We start from the raw sequence: 17,542 nt of genomic DNA, 5'->3' as shown, positions 1-17,542 counted from the left end.
TTGGCTGGCTGGTTTGAATTGGCTGAACCTCGCAGTTCGCAGTGCGCGGCCGCCTCTACCCCCTGCGCCGCTGCGCGGCGTCGTGGTGAAGCGCCAGAACCTGAGCGCGGCACAGAGCTGGTACGCACCGCACGGTACCATCCCATGTTTGAGCGGCCAGGCACGATCACATGAGGGTGGCAGAAGCCGGTGGCCAATGAGACCTCTCCTCCCATTTGACACGCGCTGCGCATCCGGCTTTACCGGTCCCGTCTTTCCACAGCGGTCAATTGGACGCAGCGGTAGCATGAGATAGGCACACAGGAACTGCACGGATACCCCTGCCGCGGTCGCAGGCGGCCTCTGCGCGCCCCGGCGCAAGCACACTGCCCTCGAAAGCGGCCGTCCCATGCCGCCCCTCGTCCCCACAATACCCAGCCGGCGCGCCCTGCCCATCCATCAATCCGCGCGCATCCGACGGTGGAGAGCGGCTCCGGCCCCGTGCCCGTGGAGAGCGCGGTTCACACCGCGCCGCTCCTCCTCCCTCCTCGCGGCTTTGAAGAAGGCAAGAAGCCTTTCTCGGGTTCCCACCCACGCGCGCTCTCGCTCGCTTCGCCAATCGCCACTGTGCGTGCCTGCTCTGCGTCCACGGGAATGGACGCCGCTGCCCTCTTCCTCTCTCGCCTCCTCCCCCTCCTCGTCGCCGCGGCCATCGCGGGCGCGGCGCCGCTGGACCCGCAGCAGCTGCTGGCGCTGCGCGCGCTCGGCCTGGGCGCGCACCCGCGCGCCGACCCCTGCGGCGCGGGCGCCACCGTGGGCGCGGTGAACGCTTCCTACGACGCGGGGGCGCCGTTCCGGCGCGTCACGTCGCTCGCCCTCACGAACTGCTCCGACACCACCTCCGTCTCGGCCGCGGCGCTCGAGGCGCTCGCGCCGTCGCTCCGGGCGCTGGCATTCTCCGACTGCCCGGCCGCGCCGCCGCGAGCTCTGCCCCCGGAGCAGCTGGCGTCCGGGCTCCAGGCGTTCTCCTGCACCGCCTCGCTCCACCGCCTCTCCGCCGTGTGGCTCTCTCACCTCACCAATCTTACAGAGCTCACCGTCGCGGACACGCCCCTCGCCACGGGCTCCCCAACCGAGCTCGCAGTCGTCGTCTCCCACATGGAGCGCCTCGCCCGCCTCACCATCTCCAACGCCAACCTCTCTGGCTTCCTCCCGCACCACTGGCATTGCCCCAACCTCACTCACCTCGACCTGTCTGGCAACCGCATCACCGGCGCCATCCCAGACACTCTCACGCTCCTCGCCGGCATCACCCACATCAACCTCAGCTCCAATGTTCTCAATGGGCCCATCCCCACCTCCATCGGCGATCTCATTTCGCTCACCACCCTGGACCTGTCCAATAACACAATCTCCGGTGGCATCCCCGACACCCTCTCTACGCTGCCGGAGCTGGAGGTGCTCAACCTGGGCTCCAACCGGCTCAACGGCAGCATACCGCTGTTCCTGTCCGAGATGCGGGGGCTGAGGGAGCTCAACCTCGAGAACAACGAATTCGACGGCATGGTGCCGTTCACCGCCAAGTTCCTGTCCAGGCTGCGCGTGTTCAGGGCCGCCGGGAACGGCAAGCTGTGCTACAACCGGTCCGTGCTGTCCGCCGAGATCGCCGTGGGCGTGGCGCCGTGCGACAAGTACGGGTTCCCGGTGCTGCCGCCCCCGGCCACGGCGCGGTCGGAGCGAAGCGCGGACTACGACGACGGCGGTGGGGACAGAGAGGCGGACGCCGGCGCCGACACGAGGGGTGGACCCAGCGCGACGGTGCTCGGGGTGGCCATTGGGCTGTCCTGCCTGGCGTTCCTGGTCATCTTGCTCGTTTGCATCTGCAAGGTGTGCCGCTGATGCACGGCGTCGGCTCTGTCGCGTGCCATTTCTCCATGTCTTTTGCCGAGTTCGTCGGTCGGTTCTGCCCGATTCTGATGTTGCCCATTGTGCCGTAAAAAATGTATGAAGTACTGATAGCTAGGATCAATTGACTCTTAATTTATTCACCTGTAATTTTTTGGCGCCGTTCTTCGCTCTTGATCGCGCTTCAGCCTTCAAGAAGCAAAGAATAGCTGTATATAAAAGAGGGTTATGCCTTTTATTTGGAGCATTTGGATGAGCAGGTTGTGGCGAATGTTTTTGGTATGTAAACTTCGGAGGTGTTTGGTTCTCATGGACTAAAATATTTTGGACTAAAATTTGTACTTTAGTTTGACTAAACAGCCAAACACTTAGAGTAAAGGTGGACTAAAGTCCTTTATACCTTCAGTCCACAAAACTGGACTAAAATGGACTAAAAAGTGTTGGGAAATCTATGCGTCTCATTTATTGCCCTCTCTCTCTCCCACCCGGCTCCCTCCCGCCCGGCCCCCCGCCACCCTTCCTCCCGCCGTCGGCCTCCCTCCAGCCCGGCTCCCCGCCTCCGTCCCGCCCGCCGGCCGTGCCCGCCGCCGCTCTACCACCCGGCTCCCTCCGCCGCCGCCGCCCTCCCGCCCCGCCCCCACTGCCGCCGCCCTCCCGCCCGACAGGGTGATGGAGGTGCTGGCTGCGGTGCTCCACCTCTCCACTGCCAAGGAGCCCCACCCCACGGCCGTCGTCGCCAGCTCGTCGGCGCGCGCGGGGGGACGAGACCGGGATCTGGACCTCCGCCTCCTCGAAGCGCTGGGCATCTCCTCGAAGCACAGCTGCACGAGCTCGTCGGTGACCTTATGGAAGTCGGCCTTCTCCTTGAGGGCGGTGGCGACCATGCGCTGGACATCATCGCGCTTGCTCTTGAGCTCACTCATCTCGTCGACCAACAGGTCGATGTAGTCGCCGCAGGACATGGTGTAGCTGACAGTCCTCGCGACGTAGTCCTTGAGCGAGCGGAACACCGTGGTGATGATGGACGTCGGGAACTCCATCTCCGCTAGCCCAAAGTCAGGATCTTCACCAAGAAAGCGCTAATCTCTGGATCCGTGGACATTTTGGAAGAATTGGGATGAAGGGGAAGAAGGATGGGGAGGGGAACAGAGTGGCGCCAGAAAAACATGAACAAGGGTAGCAGCCTGGTGGGGAGAAGGGTAAAAGGGTGGGTAAAAGGGTCTTTCTTCCACATCATTTAATGACTTTAGTCCATTTTAGTTTAAGGAACCAAACACCACTTTAATACACTTTTAGTTCATAGACAACTAGAGAACCAAACAGGGCCTTCCAAAACATATGGTAAGAGCAAGATCGGCCTACATTTATGAGAGCTAAACCAATAAAAAGGGTGAAACTTAAACACGCGACCGTCACGCTCTAGTGCGACCTGATCCCACGAGCCCGCGCTCCCACCTTGACCCCGCCCTGACTCTCTCTCTCTCTCTCTCTCTCTCTCTCTCCTTTCCCAACTCCAGGCTCTCCCACTCTTCTTTCCCAACTCCGATGGACTTTGAAGGGGGTCGGGGGAGGCGGTGTTAGGGTTTCGATGGCAGAGGAGGCGGACGGTCCAAGTTAGGGCGAGCGCGACGATGGCCAAGGCGGCGACGGGTGGGGGAGGGTGGCGGAGGAGGCGCGCGGGAGGGAGAAGAAGACGAAGGAAAAAAGATGACGCGAGATGGAAGAATGCGACCACTCGCGGCATATCTGTGTCCATGGTTCTAGTTATACACTCTCTACGAACAATCTCACATCTTACCCCCCTACTCAACATTGAATCGAGGATTCAGTGCACGAGCGAATGAATAGTGTTTTTCTCTTACACAATTTAGCATAAGCTAAAATTTCAGCGAAACGAACAGGGCCAAGCACTCTCGGTGGTACAAAACACCGACAGGCCTATGGATTTTGAAAAGTAGCTTATAGATCATGGATAATGGAAATTTATAGTCTAAAAGTTAAAAACAAACAAATATGCCCTATCTAGATTCTAGGGGTTTGGTCGTTGTGTTCTAGGATGCATTTAAGGCAACAATGATCAAACTATAAAATTTTGCGAGACAGTGGATCGTAGGACCGTGGAATCTTGGCAAGTTAGAATGTTGTTTTGATTTTTTTTAATGAAAGGTAAGAGCATCACTAAAAGGTTGAGGGGTATGTTTAGTCTTTCACCTAAATATGCCATGTATTAACCAAGGCAAATTTTTACACCAAATTGGTGGCCATGGTTCTCGCCAACTTTAGCCACTAAAATGAACTAAAATAGGCAAATGGGAGGGATGCCGAGCCAAAATTTAGAACCCAACCAAATGAAGGTTAATTTTGATTAAAATACCTAAGATTTGGTCTGACGTTCTTTGGCACGCCACGCATGAGTAAACAACCAAATATAACATAAATCTAGTCCCCAAAGCGATTTTTGGCAAAAAAAAAGATAAAAACCGGTCCTCCAAAACATGAAGAAATAAGGTTGCTATTTACGCCTGCGTGGAAAAATGCCCTCGCATTCCGCAAAGTTTTAGACGTGGAGTGCTCTTCCAATCCTCGCCTGGCTTTGGCTTTCCATAGCTGGCGGGTGCCTATTGCTAGCTCATAAAAAAAATCATAGCGCATAGCTCATAACAACATTTTTATAGCTCACAATTGAGCCCCCTAAGACTTATCTGACAGGGCTTAGTGGTGCTGCTCCAACACGACTCATAGATAAAGACAAAAATTTTTTTGGCTTCATCGGTTTCGCTTGTCCCACAGTTGATTTTTGGTTGAGCCAGAGCCACTGCCGTGGTTGGTACAAAGCCGGCTTTAGTTCGGCTTCTTGAGAAACTATACCAAATGGCCAAGGAGAGCAGCTTCATGCATGAAACACAGAGGACCTGGAACAATTTTTGTATTTTAGAGCTGAAAAATGTGGCTTCTCTAGTATCTCCTGTATCTCTGTAAGCATGAAAAGTCCAAAAATTACTACATTTTCAAAAAGTTTTAACAATATTAGAGAAGAATTCTCCCTTGAGAGGAGCTAGAGTAACCAAACAGTCTTCGTAGTAGGCCACTGTGACTCGCTGGAGAACATACTACCGCTGAATCAAAGCTGAGAGCTGAGAACTGGAACATGCTATTCTCGTGATTCAATGTACGACGTTCTAGGATTTGTTACATGACATCTGACTGAGATTAGAGCTACACTGATGCAATCCCCACATTGGGCCCTCTGCCTCCTGAACACTGGGGGGGGGGGGGGGGGGGGGCTACCCGTGCTCCAGCCCCCCCTACTGCCATGATTTACATGGAGCCCGGGCTACCGCCATGAGGAGGAAGAAGAAGGCAAGGAGGGGCTGGAGGAAGAAGAAGAGGAAGCCAGCCCTGGCTTCGTCGCTGGTTCAGTAGATGTTACTGACCCTCTCGAGCTCGCCCGCCATGCTACAAGGAACTGAAGGAAGTACGAACACAGTTCGGCGTACTTGTTGGAATCACGGCATGATTGCATCACCCTCACGAACTCGACTGAAGAATTCATGCTCCTACCTGGCATTTGATCGCTGCGTGTCGCAGAGGGTGGCCGTTTGGTGGGTGTGTCGAGAGTAGCGAGCAATGAAAGACAGCAGCACGGGAGCACGCATTGGTTTGGTGGTTTTCAGTTTTCACACTCGCCCAAAGTGCGTTTCCTGCCTCTTTCTTGTTGGACTCTTTCCAGCTGGACGCAAGCCACACTGCCACAGCCGATTTCTATTTATTTAGCCTTCAGGGCTACTCCATCCGTCACAAAATATTTGTTATTTTCATTTCTCGAGAAACAAATTTAACAAAATATATATTAAAAAATATTAATATTTATAATACATAATTGGTATCATTAAAAGATCTTTAAATCTAGTGTTTTAATAAATTTATTTAGAGATACAAATGTTGCACATGTTTTTTAAAAATCGAGTTAAACTTGAGGTGTGAAAAAAAAACGATAGATAATTTAGGATAGAGGAAGAGCTGTGTCGTCGTCGAAAGCTGCAGCCTGCAGCTCCCTCTCATCGCTCCGGTGCCAGTAATTCAGAAACCTAGCTGCTACGGCATTGGTCGCTCGAGGGTCTATTTGGTTGCTATATAAGTCCGCTGGTTTTGACTCATTCACTAGTGTTCTGTTAGGAAGAATAAATTGAAATAAACTGTAGTTCAAGCCAACAGGAAAGTTGTGGCTTGCGAGTGCCACTTTCGGCAACCGTGAATCTTTGTCTGGCACTGCTTGGTCGAGCCCTCGAGTCTTGAGATACGCTGAAGTCAGGTTCTGCAGCTTGCGTATCCTATACTTGTTTTATGTACAGCAGGGGGTATGATGATACATTCATTCAGCGTATACATTTCCTGTGGTGTAACTGTAGTAACTCTTTAGACCTTGGATGCACATAATTATCTCAATCCATATGTGTTGAGTGGATTAGAGTGTAATTAAACTAAATTCTATTTTATTCCACTTCAATCCATGTAGATTGAGGTGAATACACATGCATCCAAACAAGGCCTTACGTGGACACGCACACGGACGCAACAGATCGCTGTGAGTCGCCCACTCTGAGCCTTGTTTGATGCATATGTATCTACCTTAATATATGTGTGTTGGAGTGAAATATAATAGAATTTTTTAATTTCACTCCAATCCACTTCAACACATGTGGATTAAAACGAATGCATGCGCATCCGATCGAGGCTTTGGTGGTGTCCATTTGCCACTGGAATGATCACCGTCCTAATAAACATTTAAGATAGCATGCAGCCTGTTTGGTTGGCTGGTTCGTATCGTTGCTGGTTTGTAAAGAAGTACTGCTGGTTGGTTTGTGTTTGAAAATTTACGATCGTTTACGGCAGCCAAACGAAACGAAGGATTGAATGATTCCGCAACTCGTGGTTCATGGCCCTACTACATTTATGCCAGGACCACTGGGCCCACCGTCCCACGGTGGCACGGTGCAGCGCCACCGCAGCAATTAGATGAATCCTGCTAATAAATCTGCCCACAAGTGAACCACGCGTACACATGCTTATTTCACTAGAGGCCTCAAGCACTTGTGATTTTGGCTTTTAATATGAGCCATCACTGCATTCCGCTAGCTAGGCATCATTCAGTCTCATGCCACGCGCCACTTTCTTGACGGGTAGATTAATCTGTCCCTGTATGCTCTTGTCTCAAATGCGGTTCATGACAATTAGGTGATAGTGGTTTCATGTTGGTGCTGCTAAGGGAAGGAAGCGTGCCCGCATTAGCCGTCATCACTGCTGCCTTTCGTCAAAAGAATGAAGAAAATAGCGTACTAGATCTGATCCTTGTGGCGCTGAAAATGTTAGCCAGGGCTCCGAAAGCTGGTGTTGGAAAAGTTCATGCTACTGGATGATGACAGACAGCTTGGGGCTTGGTACCCTAGAGAGAGCTCACACCTTGTTTAGTGTACAGTGTACGTTAATCATGCTCTTCGTGCGGAATTGTCATCTCATTTCCACAGCAGGCCAGTGCGTAAAATTCAGTTGCCTTTGCGTATCCAGAATCATCACTCTTGCGGTCATGCTATACACAACTGGAATTTCAACCTCCACTGATGTAAATGATCTCGCCTTTTGGTAGGCAAGTGTATCTCAGTTTCCTTTTCCCCACGTTCCTATGATTTACACACGCTTAAACAGTGCCTCTCACAATTGAGGCCAGTTTAACACTTTAGCACCAAAACTTTTCATAATACAGACAACAGCAATCAACACTTGGATGTAAAACAGAACTAACCTACACCACCTCTCCGAGATCCTGGGGCAAAAGCCCAGATGCGAGACAGACAGAGGAAACCCGCATCAGGCAACCACGTTGCAACACCAGAAACACATCGGCCGCGGCACGACACCAGCTTACCGATGGTGAATCAGCAGATGACTGTGTTGCAGTTGTTGGTGTTGACGGTCTCGGTTCCTCCGACGAATGGGTCGATCTTGACCCAGAGGAGGGAGAAGACGGAGGCGAGGAGGACGGACCAGAGCACCACGATGGTGGGCGTGCGGTTCTGGCGGCCCATGAGACCCTTGAGGAACGGGTACAGGTGCATGATCACCCACATGGCAAAGAACACCTTGCCAAAGAGCGGGCCCCAGGACTCATAGCCGCTGTTGAGCGCGGCCGAGAAGCCAGCCACCACGCCCACCAGGTTGAGCACCAGGATGCTGGTGGGCGGGATCAGCACCGTCGTCCACTTGAACACGTACAGCTCCCCGAACTCGGCGTCGTCCGTGGCCTTCGCCGTGACTGTGAAGTTGGTGTCCAGCCCAGCAATCATCTTGAGAATACCCTGGAACACGGCGAACAGGTGGGCGGACACGCCTCCGATGACCCAGAACTGCTCATTGCGCCACCAATCCTCAATCCCGATGCCACTCCACCGCAGCTCCAACACGCTCGTCAAGATGATGGACATGAAGAGGCCAAGAAACCATATCGTTGCAGCGTTGGACAGCTGAAAGAAAGAACGGCAAATGAGCATTGTGGCCATATGAATTATGGTGCCAGGTGTACGTGCTGAGAGCTAACTTACCGTAGGAATAATGAACTTTCCTGTGAGCAGGCAAATGGCAGGCAGGCAACAGTAGGCAACGAGAGGAAGAGATGTGAACGGGTACACGATGGTGTTGATGTAGGACAGCCTCTGGAGCCATTTCAGACGGCCGCCGCCGTAACCGTACCACAGTGGGCAGTGCCGACTGAGGAAGATCTCGACAGAACCAAGAGCCCACCGGAGAACCTGATGAAGACGATCGGAAAGATTGATAGGGGCTGATCCCTTGAATGCAGGTCTCACCGGCATGCAGTAGATGGATCTCCAGCCACGGCAGTGCATCTTAAACCCAGTCAGAATATCCTCTGTAACTGAACCGTAGATCCAGCCAATCTGAAAGAAATTAAAAAAAAAAAACGAAACGACAAGTCAGGCCTCACGAACAGGGCAAAAGGGTCTGGTATCATCAAGGCATGTATCTGACGTTATAGGTAGATAACAAAAGACAAGAATGCACACCTCTTTTCCCCATTCAGTTTTCTCTTCATATCCGCAGCTAATGACATGAATGGCTTCTTTAATTAGGGTAGATGGGTTTGCAGATTCAGGGACGCCCCCATTCTCCATAAGAGTTGATTCAATAAAGACTGAAGACAGCCCAAAAGATTTCTCGAAGCTCATCTGAGAGATCAGCATGGACCTCTCATACTCATCGTAGTCTGCAAAAACAACCATAGTTAATGAACATGCTATTTTTCTTTCAGGTTAGAACTTCTGACAGACCAGATTCGCGCACTTACTGTCAATTTCGCGAAGGTTAAAAATGGCAGACTCAAGGTCTTCTCGGCGCGAGTCTCTGTTGATTTCCCTCTCACTTCTTTCAACCTTTTTCTTGGGACAGCAGCAGCAACACCACGAACAAACTGAAGACTTCGGAAGTGTGGGCAGAGATGGAGGTCCATAACCATAAAGTGCCTGCCTATAGAAACAACAACCAGTTCCCACATAAACTGGGCCTTGGATGCCATCAAGTCCTTTCATATTAACCTATTCAATGCAAGAATGGACATATAAGTTGTGTGAAGATAACTAAGATGCAACACGATGTCACCAGCTAAAGCACTTACATCAAAGAACACAACGTTCCTATTGGCATATCGATCACTGCGATCAATGCCATCGAACCTCTGGGGGAATTGTACATAGCAGACATCTCTGCCAACAGTAGGGTCCATCATGAAGCACATTGCTTCACGAACGGCTTTGCTGTTGTTAACATAGTGATCACAGTCAAGATTAAGAATGTAAGGAGCATTTGTCAAAACAGCGGACACTCGGACCTGCCAAATTAGAAAGTTTCTCATTCAGCTCATGTTCAATCAATCTTGACACAGAATGAACTAACCTGCAATTAGCACTGAAGAATGTTGTACCAGAGCATTCATAGCCCCTGCCTTCTTGTGGTGTTGGTAGCCTGGTCTTTTCTCTCTTGACACATACACTAACCGGGGAAGTTCATTTCCATCGAAATCCCGTGCACCAGTCTCACCAAGGAAAACCTGTCGCCAAAAGCCAGGGGTATGGTAAGAGTAAGCTTCATACAAAAGGCTATTGAGTATTGACACTCTAGCAAGGATCGATACACATCATAGTAGAGTCAAGAAAATGGAGCATCTTAGTAGAGTCTAGAAAAAAAGAACACCGTAGCAGTGAAATGTTAGTTCCATAGAACCATAACTTCAATTCTGAACTGTAGTTTGCAGTGGATCTATAAAAGTTAAATTTCAATCAGGGTGTTTTGAGTATTAGTTGATAAATGTACCCTGCACAATGAGACACAAGTAGCATACAGATAATGATCCATTGAACTAACACCATAGTAGGAAGTGAGCCTAGCTCAACTGGTTGGGTGAGAGGTGTGGCAATGCACCCAACCACCTAGGTTCAAGTCCCGTCTTGGACTGAATTTGGGTGCCTATTTTCTCTTCTTAATGAAAAACCACCTAGTTCCTCCTAGGTTGGATCTCATTTTTTTATTGAACTAACACCATAGCATACTTTTAGTAAAGTACCACCATGCAATAACTGTTAAAAAGTTGCCCAGTATGACCACAAATCTCACATGCTGATATTTCACTAGTAAAAGCCTAAAAGAGAAACTACCTGGATCATGCCAGGGTGGTCACGAGGATTGTTCCCAGGCCATGGTGTACCGTCTTGCATGATCCAGCCTTCCTCAGGTGTCTTCTGAGCCTTGGCAACCAAAGCATTTATCCTCACCTTGTACTCTTCATAGTCCCTCTGTGTAAACAGAAGTACATAACATTGTTTGTATAAAAACAAAAGGCATAGGCATTAAAAATAATGAATGTTGTCCAATTGTGCAACCAAGATCTACCTTCATGGCCCTACGCTCCTTGACAAAAGACGGATGTATCTTGTCCTTCAAGTAGTCAATTTTCTGCGAGAAGTAGAATTCAGGAGCTCGTGGCTCAATGGCATACTTCTTGCAAAACGGCACCCACTTTCTAGCAAATTCTGCAGTCTCTGCGAGTGATTCAAATGTGAGCATAGCAGAACCATCATCCGATACGTAGCATGAGATCTTCTCAACAGGATAGTCCACAGCAAGAATGGACAGCACAGTGTTTGCAGTGATTAGTGGAGGTTCTTTCAATGGATCCACTGTACTGACAAAGAAATCTACAGGTGCCAACCCAGACTCTTCACCATCTCCGTATCTGTAACAAACATGAAATGAGGCTTATCAGATACTGATGATTGCTGATGCATATATATAATCTTCTTATGTGCTAGTAGGCTCTAGCAAACATACCGTGCAGTCAGCCTATCAACGTAAGTCTCTCGATTGATAGGATACCACTTGGGGAATTGATCCAAGATCCAGGAGAAACCAAACCAGATCTCACATATTACTGATGTCATCCAGAGACCAAAGGCACTGTTAACAGGATTGGTGATACGGTAGTGAAAGAAGAGCCCAAGAACTATTAACCGCATAATGATGACTGCTCTGTAAGGTGTGAGCTTGTTCTTTGATATTGGGATGACCCGGGAGAGTGGCTCATATGCATCTGTCAAGCTGCAAAATTGTTTGTTGTTACAACATGTACATAGATAAAAACGTCACATTTTAATGAAATTTATCACTTTGGCTTTTAACTTGAGATCCACACTAATAATCGGACCTATATATGAACCAACAAATGATGAGATCGAGACCACCTTATCAGATATTAGATGCAGAGTTGAAAATATTACGAAATAGGCTAGGATAGAATTCACTTGTGCTAGATTGAACATAAAACCAGATCTTGGGAAATGCTAGTGGTACTAAATAAAGAATTGTCAATAGGCCAGGCTTAGTATCTGATTGAGGTGATGAGTTAGGTCAAAACGAGGCCTGATAATGAGACATGAAACATAAACATGTATGTTGCCATCCAGAATTAGTTGTGTTTTGGTTCACTAGTTACTTTCTCCTCCAGTATAGAGAAGTCCATGCTTTAATATTCTGTAAGAACAGTAACTACACGACACAGCAAGTTCAATTTCATCACATAAGTTCTGGGATCTAGTAAGATAAAACTAACTTTGACGTAAGGGAGATAACCTCAACGTTGCCGATTGTATTAGAACAATGATCGGCTAGGAGCATTGTCAGCTTCATCTAATCAAGCATCATTTAACATTCACAGTTTCATTTATAAGATCACCCTATGCATGCCCTATGCATGAAGGATAGATCATCAACGAGTCATAAAAAAAGATCTATAAATGGACGCTTGATCCTTACTCCTTTTCATCCATGATCTGTTCTTCGACAGGTGGAGGCTGTGCTTTTGCTGCAGCCTTTTTGGCTGAGGCTTTCTTCTCATTCTTCTTTTCCTTCCAACTCTCCACCCTGTTCTTCCAGATGGGCTTGCCAGATTCATCATTCAATTCTGCAAATTCATAGTAAGGGTTGAAATTTCACTACCCCACAGCATCAGAAGCAAACGAAACAGGACGTAGACTATAGCAAGTATCCTTACCACTACCAATTCCCGACAAGCTGCTCATGGTCCTGGCATGGCTTACTTCATCCTGTTCCAGCAAAACTCAGTTAATCCCACAATGTAAAAGTTTTCTAGAGATATCAGTTGCAGTGTTAGTGTTACACAGAACCGAACAAGCAGCGAGGGAAAAAACACCTGGCGATCATTGAGGTGGCTGCCCATGGTGACCTTCTCACGCAGGCCACCGGCGGCGTGGTTGTTCTCCACCTCCTCTGCCTCGGTTCCCTCGTTGCCGTGCGCTGGAACAGAGAGCAGTCACATACACGTTAGCATTGCCTCCCGAAAACCGACAAAAAAATACGAATCCGAAACGCGCGACGCACCTGAGTCGATCGCGGCGTAGTCCCCGCCGCAGCGCGCACATGTGGTGCGGCCCTCGGTGGCGTCCTCATCGAGGCACGCCCTGCAGAGCGCGTAGCTGCACGCGCGGCAGGCGGCGCGCGCGTCGTCCCCGCACGCGGCGCAGGACTGGGCCGCCGCCGACTCCATCATGGCTCCTCCTCCTCCGCCGCCTCCTCACCCCGACGCGCGGCCTCGGGGATCCGCGTGTGCTAATTGGGGGCTTCGGGCGGGGTGAGAGAATGGGAGAGAGAGAAGCTAAGCGTGCCGGAGGTTGGAGGCGTGGTGATATAGCGGCAGCCCATGGTCGCTCGCGGGGTGATGCAGGGGGTGCGGTGCGGTGGCGCTGGCAGGCGGTGGGTGGAGTTGCGGCGTCGGCGTCGCATCGGCGGGTGGATGGAAAGAATGGAAGCAAAGGGTTGGGTGAGGGGAGGCGCCATGGGGGAGAGGGAGAGGGAGGGGGCGCGTGCGTGCGTGCGTGCAGCAGGTGGTTTTTCTTCCGCGGGGTTTTGCGGGGTCTCGAAGCGAAGACGACGTCAACGGGTGATGCAGCTTCCGCGGCGCGGGACGGGGCGTCGGGGCGTAACCTGGAAGACGAGCGGATGGGGGGTCGGGGCACGGGGTGGTTGCTAGGTTCCGTTGATGCGGTGGGGGTGGGGTCCGCTGCTGCGGAAAGAGGGGGAGATCGCTCGCGCTGCCGGCGCTGAGGCGTCGCTTTTTTTCGACAGCCCGTTTCCGTGCTCGTGACGGCGACCGACGGGCGGGACGCGACGCGAGGCTAGGCGAGACCTGCTTTCTATCGAAAATACTCTGCTCCTGAGATTGGGACCGGGACCGGGACCGGTTGTTTTTCACGCGTCGTCATTGTACTCCTGGGGGAAGTTGCCATGCCGTCGAACTCCGAAAATCGGAGTTCTGGCGTCGGGGAAAAGTAAGCCCCGTTTGGCGGAGCTTCATTTCACTAGTGAAGCTTTTTTTTTTTCTTCAGTTCTACGAATAGCTTCACCAGTGGAGTTGAAGCAGTTTTGGTAAATCATTTGGCAAAATGGCTTCCCTGTGAGAGCATATTTTTAGGGCCTGGAGGAGAAGCCGGGAGAAGCCACTTTTTTTTTTTTGGCTCCATCCCACCCCAAATTACTGTGAAAGCATGTTTTTAGGGGCTTCACCAGTGAAGCTATTTCATTTTACCCCGTTTGGCAGAAAACGGCTTCAAACGGCTCATGAAGCCGATAGAGAAGCCCTGCCAAACGGGACCTAAGTTGATGCTCGTTCCGTTGTAGTTATAAATCGTAAGTCATTCTAACTTACTTAGGGCCGTTCGGTTACAATAGAAATAGCTCAGGAATTAATCCCACTCATAAGTTTATACAATTTTAATTAGCATTCGCGTCAAGATTTTTTCCAAGTGATCATTCCTGATGTAACGAACGGGCCATTAGAGAGTTAAAATTAAAACATCTTCTAAATTATATAATAAAGTAATAACATTTATGATATAAGATAAGTACCATAAAATTCTTTATTAGTTAGTTATATTCTCATAGTATACCTATTTGATTCATAAATTTTTTAAATTCTCTCAATAATTTTGTTGGGGTGCTTTGACTTTAAAAAAAAGTTAGAATGACTTATAGTTTAAAACAGAGAGAGTAATATGTTTCTCGCAAGTCGCAATGCGTGCTGCAAGCAGAGCTAGACTCAATTACCTAGATGTCAAGGGAACACAAATGCCATTAACCAGATCAGTTGCTCAGTGACTCCGATAAAGGTTAACAGCTTGATATGGGCGTATGCCAATATGCACACCTGATGTCATGCCCTGAGAACAAATATAGTGTACAAATCGAATTGCAAAATCCATGAGACAATATACTCGATCAAAGCATGATGAAGCAAATGACGAAGACCAAACAAGCCCTGTAACTAGGAGATGCGATTATAGTTATATTAGTATTAAATACACTAGTGTACAATTACATGAGTTGAGACTCAATCTCTAATAGTCCGATGTTGTCTTCACATCACAGTGCAAAAAAAAAAAAAGACCATGGCACGATAGCCGTGAATGTTGTTCTGCCCTTAAGGGCATATGCCCCCACGTCCATGGAGCATTGGATGCACATAGAGATGCGTGAGAGAGTTCTCTCGCTTACGCTACAAACGCATCCCCATGTGTATCTAACCATGATGCACATTAGGACATGGCTCAGAAAAGGGCCGTCGTCGCAGAAGCCCGAGTCTCCTGCCCCTCTTCTACCGAGGAGGGTGACCTACCTAGGTGAGTTTTTCATGATTGATTAAATCTATACCTATCCTTTAAAAAATAAATATCTTTACTTAGGGACAAATTTTCTATATTCTTTTGTGAAATCAGATAGCTATTGCAGCCGTATAGCCGTATCCAGACAAGGCTGCATTGGGCTATAAAAATGGTGAACAACATGACAGCAACATGACGCATCGCCTAGAGCCCAAAACACCAAAACATGCTTCAAGCAACATTGTACAAAGAATTCTATTTCTGCGGTAAGGCTGATACAAATGGATCAAATGATCTCACATTGTACTATATCAACTCATTCTACAAGAACATGTTGGACTGAAATGGTCAAGGATTCAACACAAAATAGGGTATATGTTTTGATCTCATTCTTATAATGAGAGTTTAGATTATACAAGTGAATATAGAATCTGCATTCTAGATTTTAAAAAAATGAAAAATATTTGGATCTCATTCATATAGTGATTATTGTCTTTGTATGGTAAAAATCTCCAAATAGTATGTTTGGGGTAGAGTTTGGATATCATTCTCATTTTTCTTAGAAGATTCAAAGAGGTCCTTACATTGATCAAGTGTGAGTACTTAGAGATCTTCAAGAGCTTTTCTAAATCTCACACTCTAAATCATCGTTTAGAGAGTCATTTGCATAAAAATTGCTTTATATATTTTTCACTTTCCAACAGTTTTTTCTATATCTCATGCATGCTCTAGAGAGTCATTCTCGTCTTATATTTTTAGCTAGTGAAAAAATCGAAATAAAAGATTATTATATTTGAATAACCATTTAGTTAAGCTGTTGGAGGGTAGTTTTTCATCAAAATCTCTATTCTTAATATTTAGGAAGAATTTAGAGAGTCTCTTAGAGATTCTATACACGTTAACAACTCTGGCGGTTGCGGTTTCTGTAACTAATGCAAGTACAGAATGGGGCGTCGTGGCCAGCAAGCGACAGCTTTCCATAGAGCTAGGGATGAAAACGGATCGGATACGGACGGATATCACCGATATTACATTTGTTTTCATATTTGTGACCGGATTCGGATTCAAATACGGATAGTGTCAAACTATGTCGGATATGATACGATTGGATATCGACATCATAAATATGCAATTTGAGTATTCGGATACGGATACGGTATCGGATGTTGGATATCCGGACTTGGATACGGACAGATCTCAACTCCTCTAAACGGATTCGGTTTCAAATACGGTCGGAAAATATCCGTACTATTTTTATCCCTACATAGAGCTGTAGTGAGTGAGCCATGCGCTCCGCACAAGACTCCATGAAGTCGCTGATAAAGCTCTGGAGCAGTTCTTCCGTTAACACGAGCCACATGCATGTCAGCATGGATATTTCCCCGCTAGGGAAAAAGACCGAAGATGAAGGACCTACTGTTCTTTTTGTCTTGGGCCTTAATGTTCGAGTTTCCTCACCAGAACCTTGAAAGGCTTACGCTTGATTTTGGTAATTAAATGATAACTAGTGGACTAATGCTTTTAAAGTTTTAATAAAGTTGTAATTGAGCTATGTTCACACGAGGAATGGTGAGCAAGGTTGGGAGAAGGTGGAGATGATGATCACACGAGCAAGCTCACACTTGGAGAGAAGAAAAGAAAATGAAAACAAGCATGAAGACAAAAGTGTATACTAGGGGTTCTTATTCCACCGACTGAGATGTAATAAAGTGCATGATTGGGTTTAGATAGATAGTTGTACTATTAAGAGAGATGCAAAACTATTATTTAGTGCCATTATGTTTGGACTAACTTTGCATATGCATTGGATCTAGTGATGTGGTAAGATACAAGTAAAAAATATTTTTAAAAAGCTAAATTGGTACGGAAGGTGAAGGTGTTCATGTTCGATCATATTGGAGTTAACGAAATTGAAACACTTGCGAGAAATAAGACTTAGTCAAATTTTTTGTGACCCACCGGTGCCGCCTTCAAGCTTGACGAGGCCAGCATGTTCTAAAGATTGTCGTAATAATCATAGAAAACAATACATGTTACATTTAATGAAACTTCAAACATATATTCTAAAAATGATTCTGGATCCTGTTTCCATGCGATTGGTACAAGCCCATTGTACCCAAAGGCATGTTTAGTGCCCGTGGAAATATAGGGCAGCATGTCAACTTGGATCCCATTTCCACAAGGTGGGAAAAGGCCCATGACTAATAAGCTATATGGGCCCATTCTTCTCTGCTGGGATTTCTGCTTTTGTGTTGTCACCATGAGCGCTGGCGAGCTAGACAAAGCACTTCGCTATATTGTGCTTGCTGCTTTCTCCTTTTCGATCCCCGTTGTATCGGTGCAATTGTGATCGTGGGATATATCTCTAACGTTGTATCGGTGCAATTGTGATCGTGGGATATATCTCTATCTCTGTACCTAAA

The 17,542-nt window shown here is 48.1% G+C and overlaps 2 protein-coding genes across 2 annotated transcripts; one reads left to right on the top strand and one right to left on the bottom strand.

The window, feature by feature from the left end:
- The first annotated feature begins 54 nt into the window (after positions 1 to 54).
- LOC136452982 (receptor-like protein 51) lies at positions 55 to 1,942 on the top strand. Its single transcript, XM_066453559.1, has one exon. It carries the CDS (start codon positions 634 to 636, stop codon positions 1,876 to 1,878), a length of 1,245 nt encoding a protein of 414 aa, XP_066309656.1. The 5' UTR covers positions 55 to 633; the 3' UTR covers positions 1,879 to 1,942.
- Positions 1,943 to 7,482: 5,540 nt separating this feature from the next.
- On the bottom strand, positions 7,483 to 13,217 carry LOC136450459 (cellulose synthase A catalytic subunit 4 [UDP-forming]-like). Its single transcript, XM_066450900.1, has 13 exons — positions 12,844 to 13,217; positions 12,656 to 12,759; positions 12,497 to 12,548; positions 12,259 to 12,406; positions 11,278 to 11,544; positions 10,840 to 11,182; positions 10,605 to 10,742; positions 9,875 to 10,000; positions 9,569 to 9,781; positions 9,242 to 9,488; positions 8,961 to 9,160; positions 8,481 to 8,834; positions 7,483 to 8,402 (listed from the first exon to the last, which is right to left on the bottom strand). The coding sequence occupies exons 1-13, from the start codon at positions 13,010 to 13,012 to the stop codon at positions 7,818 to 7,820; spliced, it is 2,946 nt and encodes a 981-aa protein (XP_066306997.1). The 5' UTR covers positions 13,013 to 13,217; the 3' UTR covers positions 7,483 to 7,817.
- Positions 13,218 to 17,542: the final 4,325 nt, after the last annotated feature.

The sequence above is a fragment of the Miscanthus floridulus genome, chromosome 5 (genome assembly GCF_019320115.1).
Source record: "Miscanthus floridulus cultivar M001 chromosome 5, ASM1932011v1, whole genome shotgun sequence".
NCBI lineage: Eukaryota > Viridiplantae > Streptophyta > Magnoliopsida > Poales > Poaceae > Miscanthus > Miscanthus floridulus.
The sequence above is the reverse complement of the archived record's forward strand: the minus strand, read 5'-3'. Positions and strand labels throughout refer to the sequence as shown.

Coding starts and splice junctions, on each gene's coding strand:
- LOC136452982 (XM_066453559.1), top strand. CDS start 634: ATGGACGCCGCTGCCCTCTTCCTCTCTCGCCTCCTCCCCCTCCTCGTC.
- LOC136450459 (XM_066450900.1), bottom strand. CDS start 13,012: ATGATGGAGTCGGCGGCGGCCCAGTCCTGCGCCGCGTGCGGGGACGAC. Junction 12,549..12,655: donor GCCACCTCAATGATCGCCAG/GTGTTTTTTCCC, acceptor TTGCTGGAACAG/GATGAAGTAAGCCATGCCAG. Junction 9,782..9,874: donor CAGGGGCTATGAATGCTCTG/GTACAACATTCT, acceptor CTAATTTGGCAG/GTCCGAGTGTCCGCTGTTTT.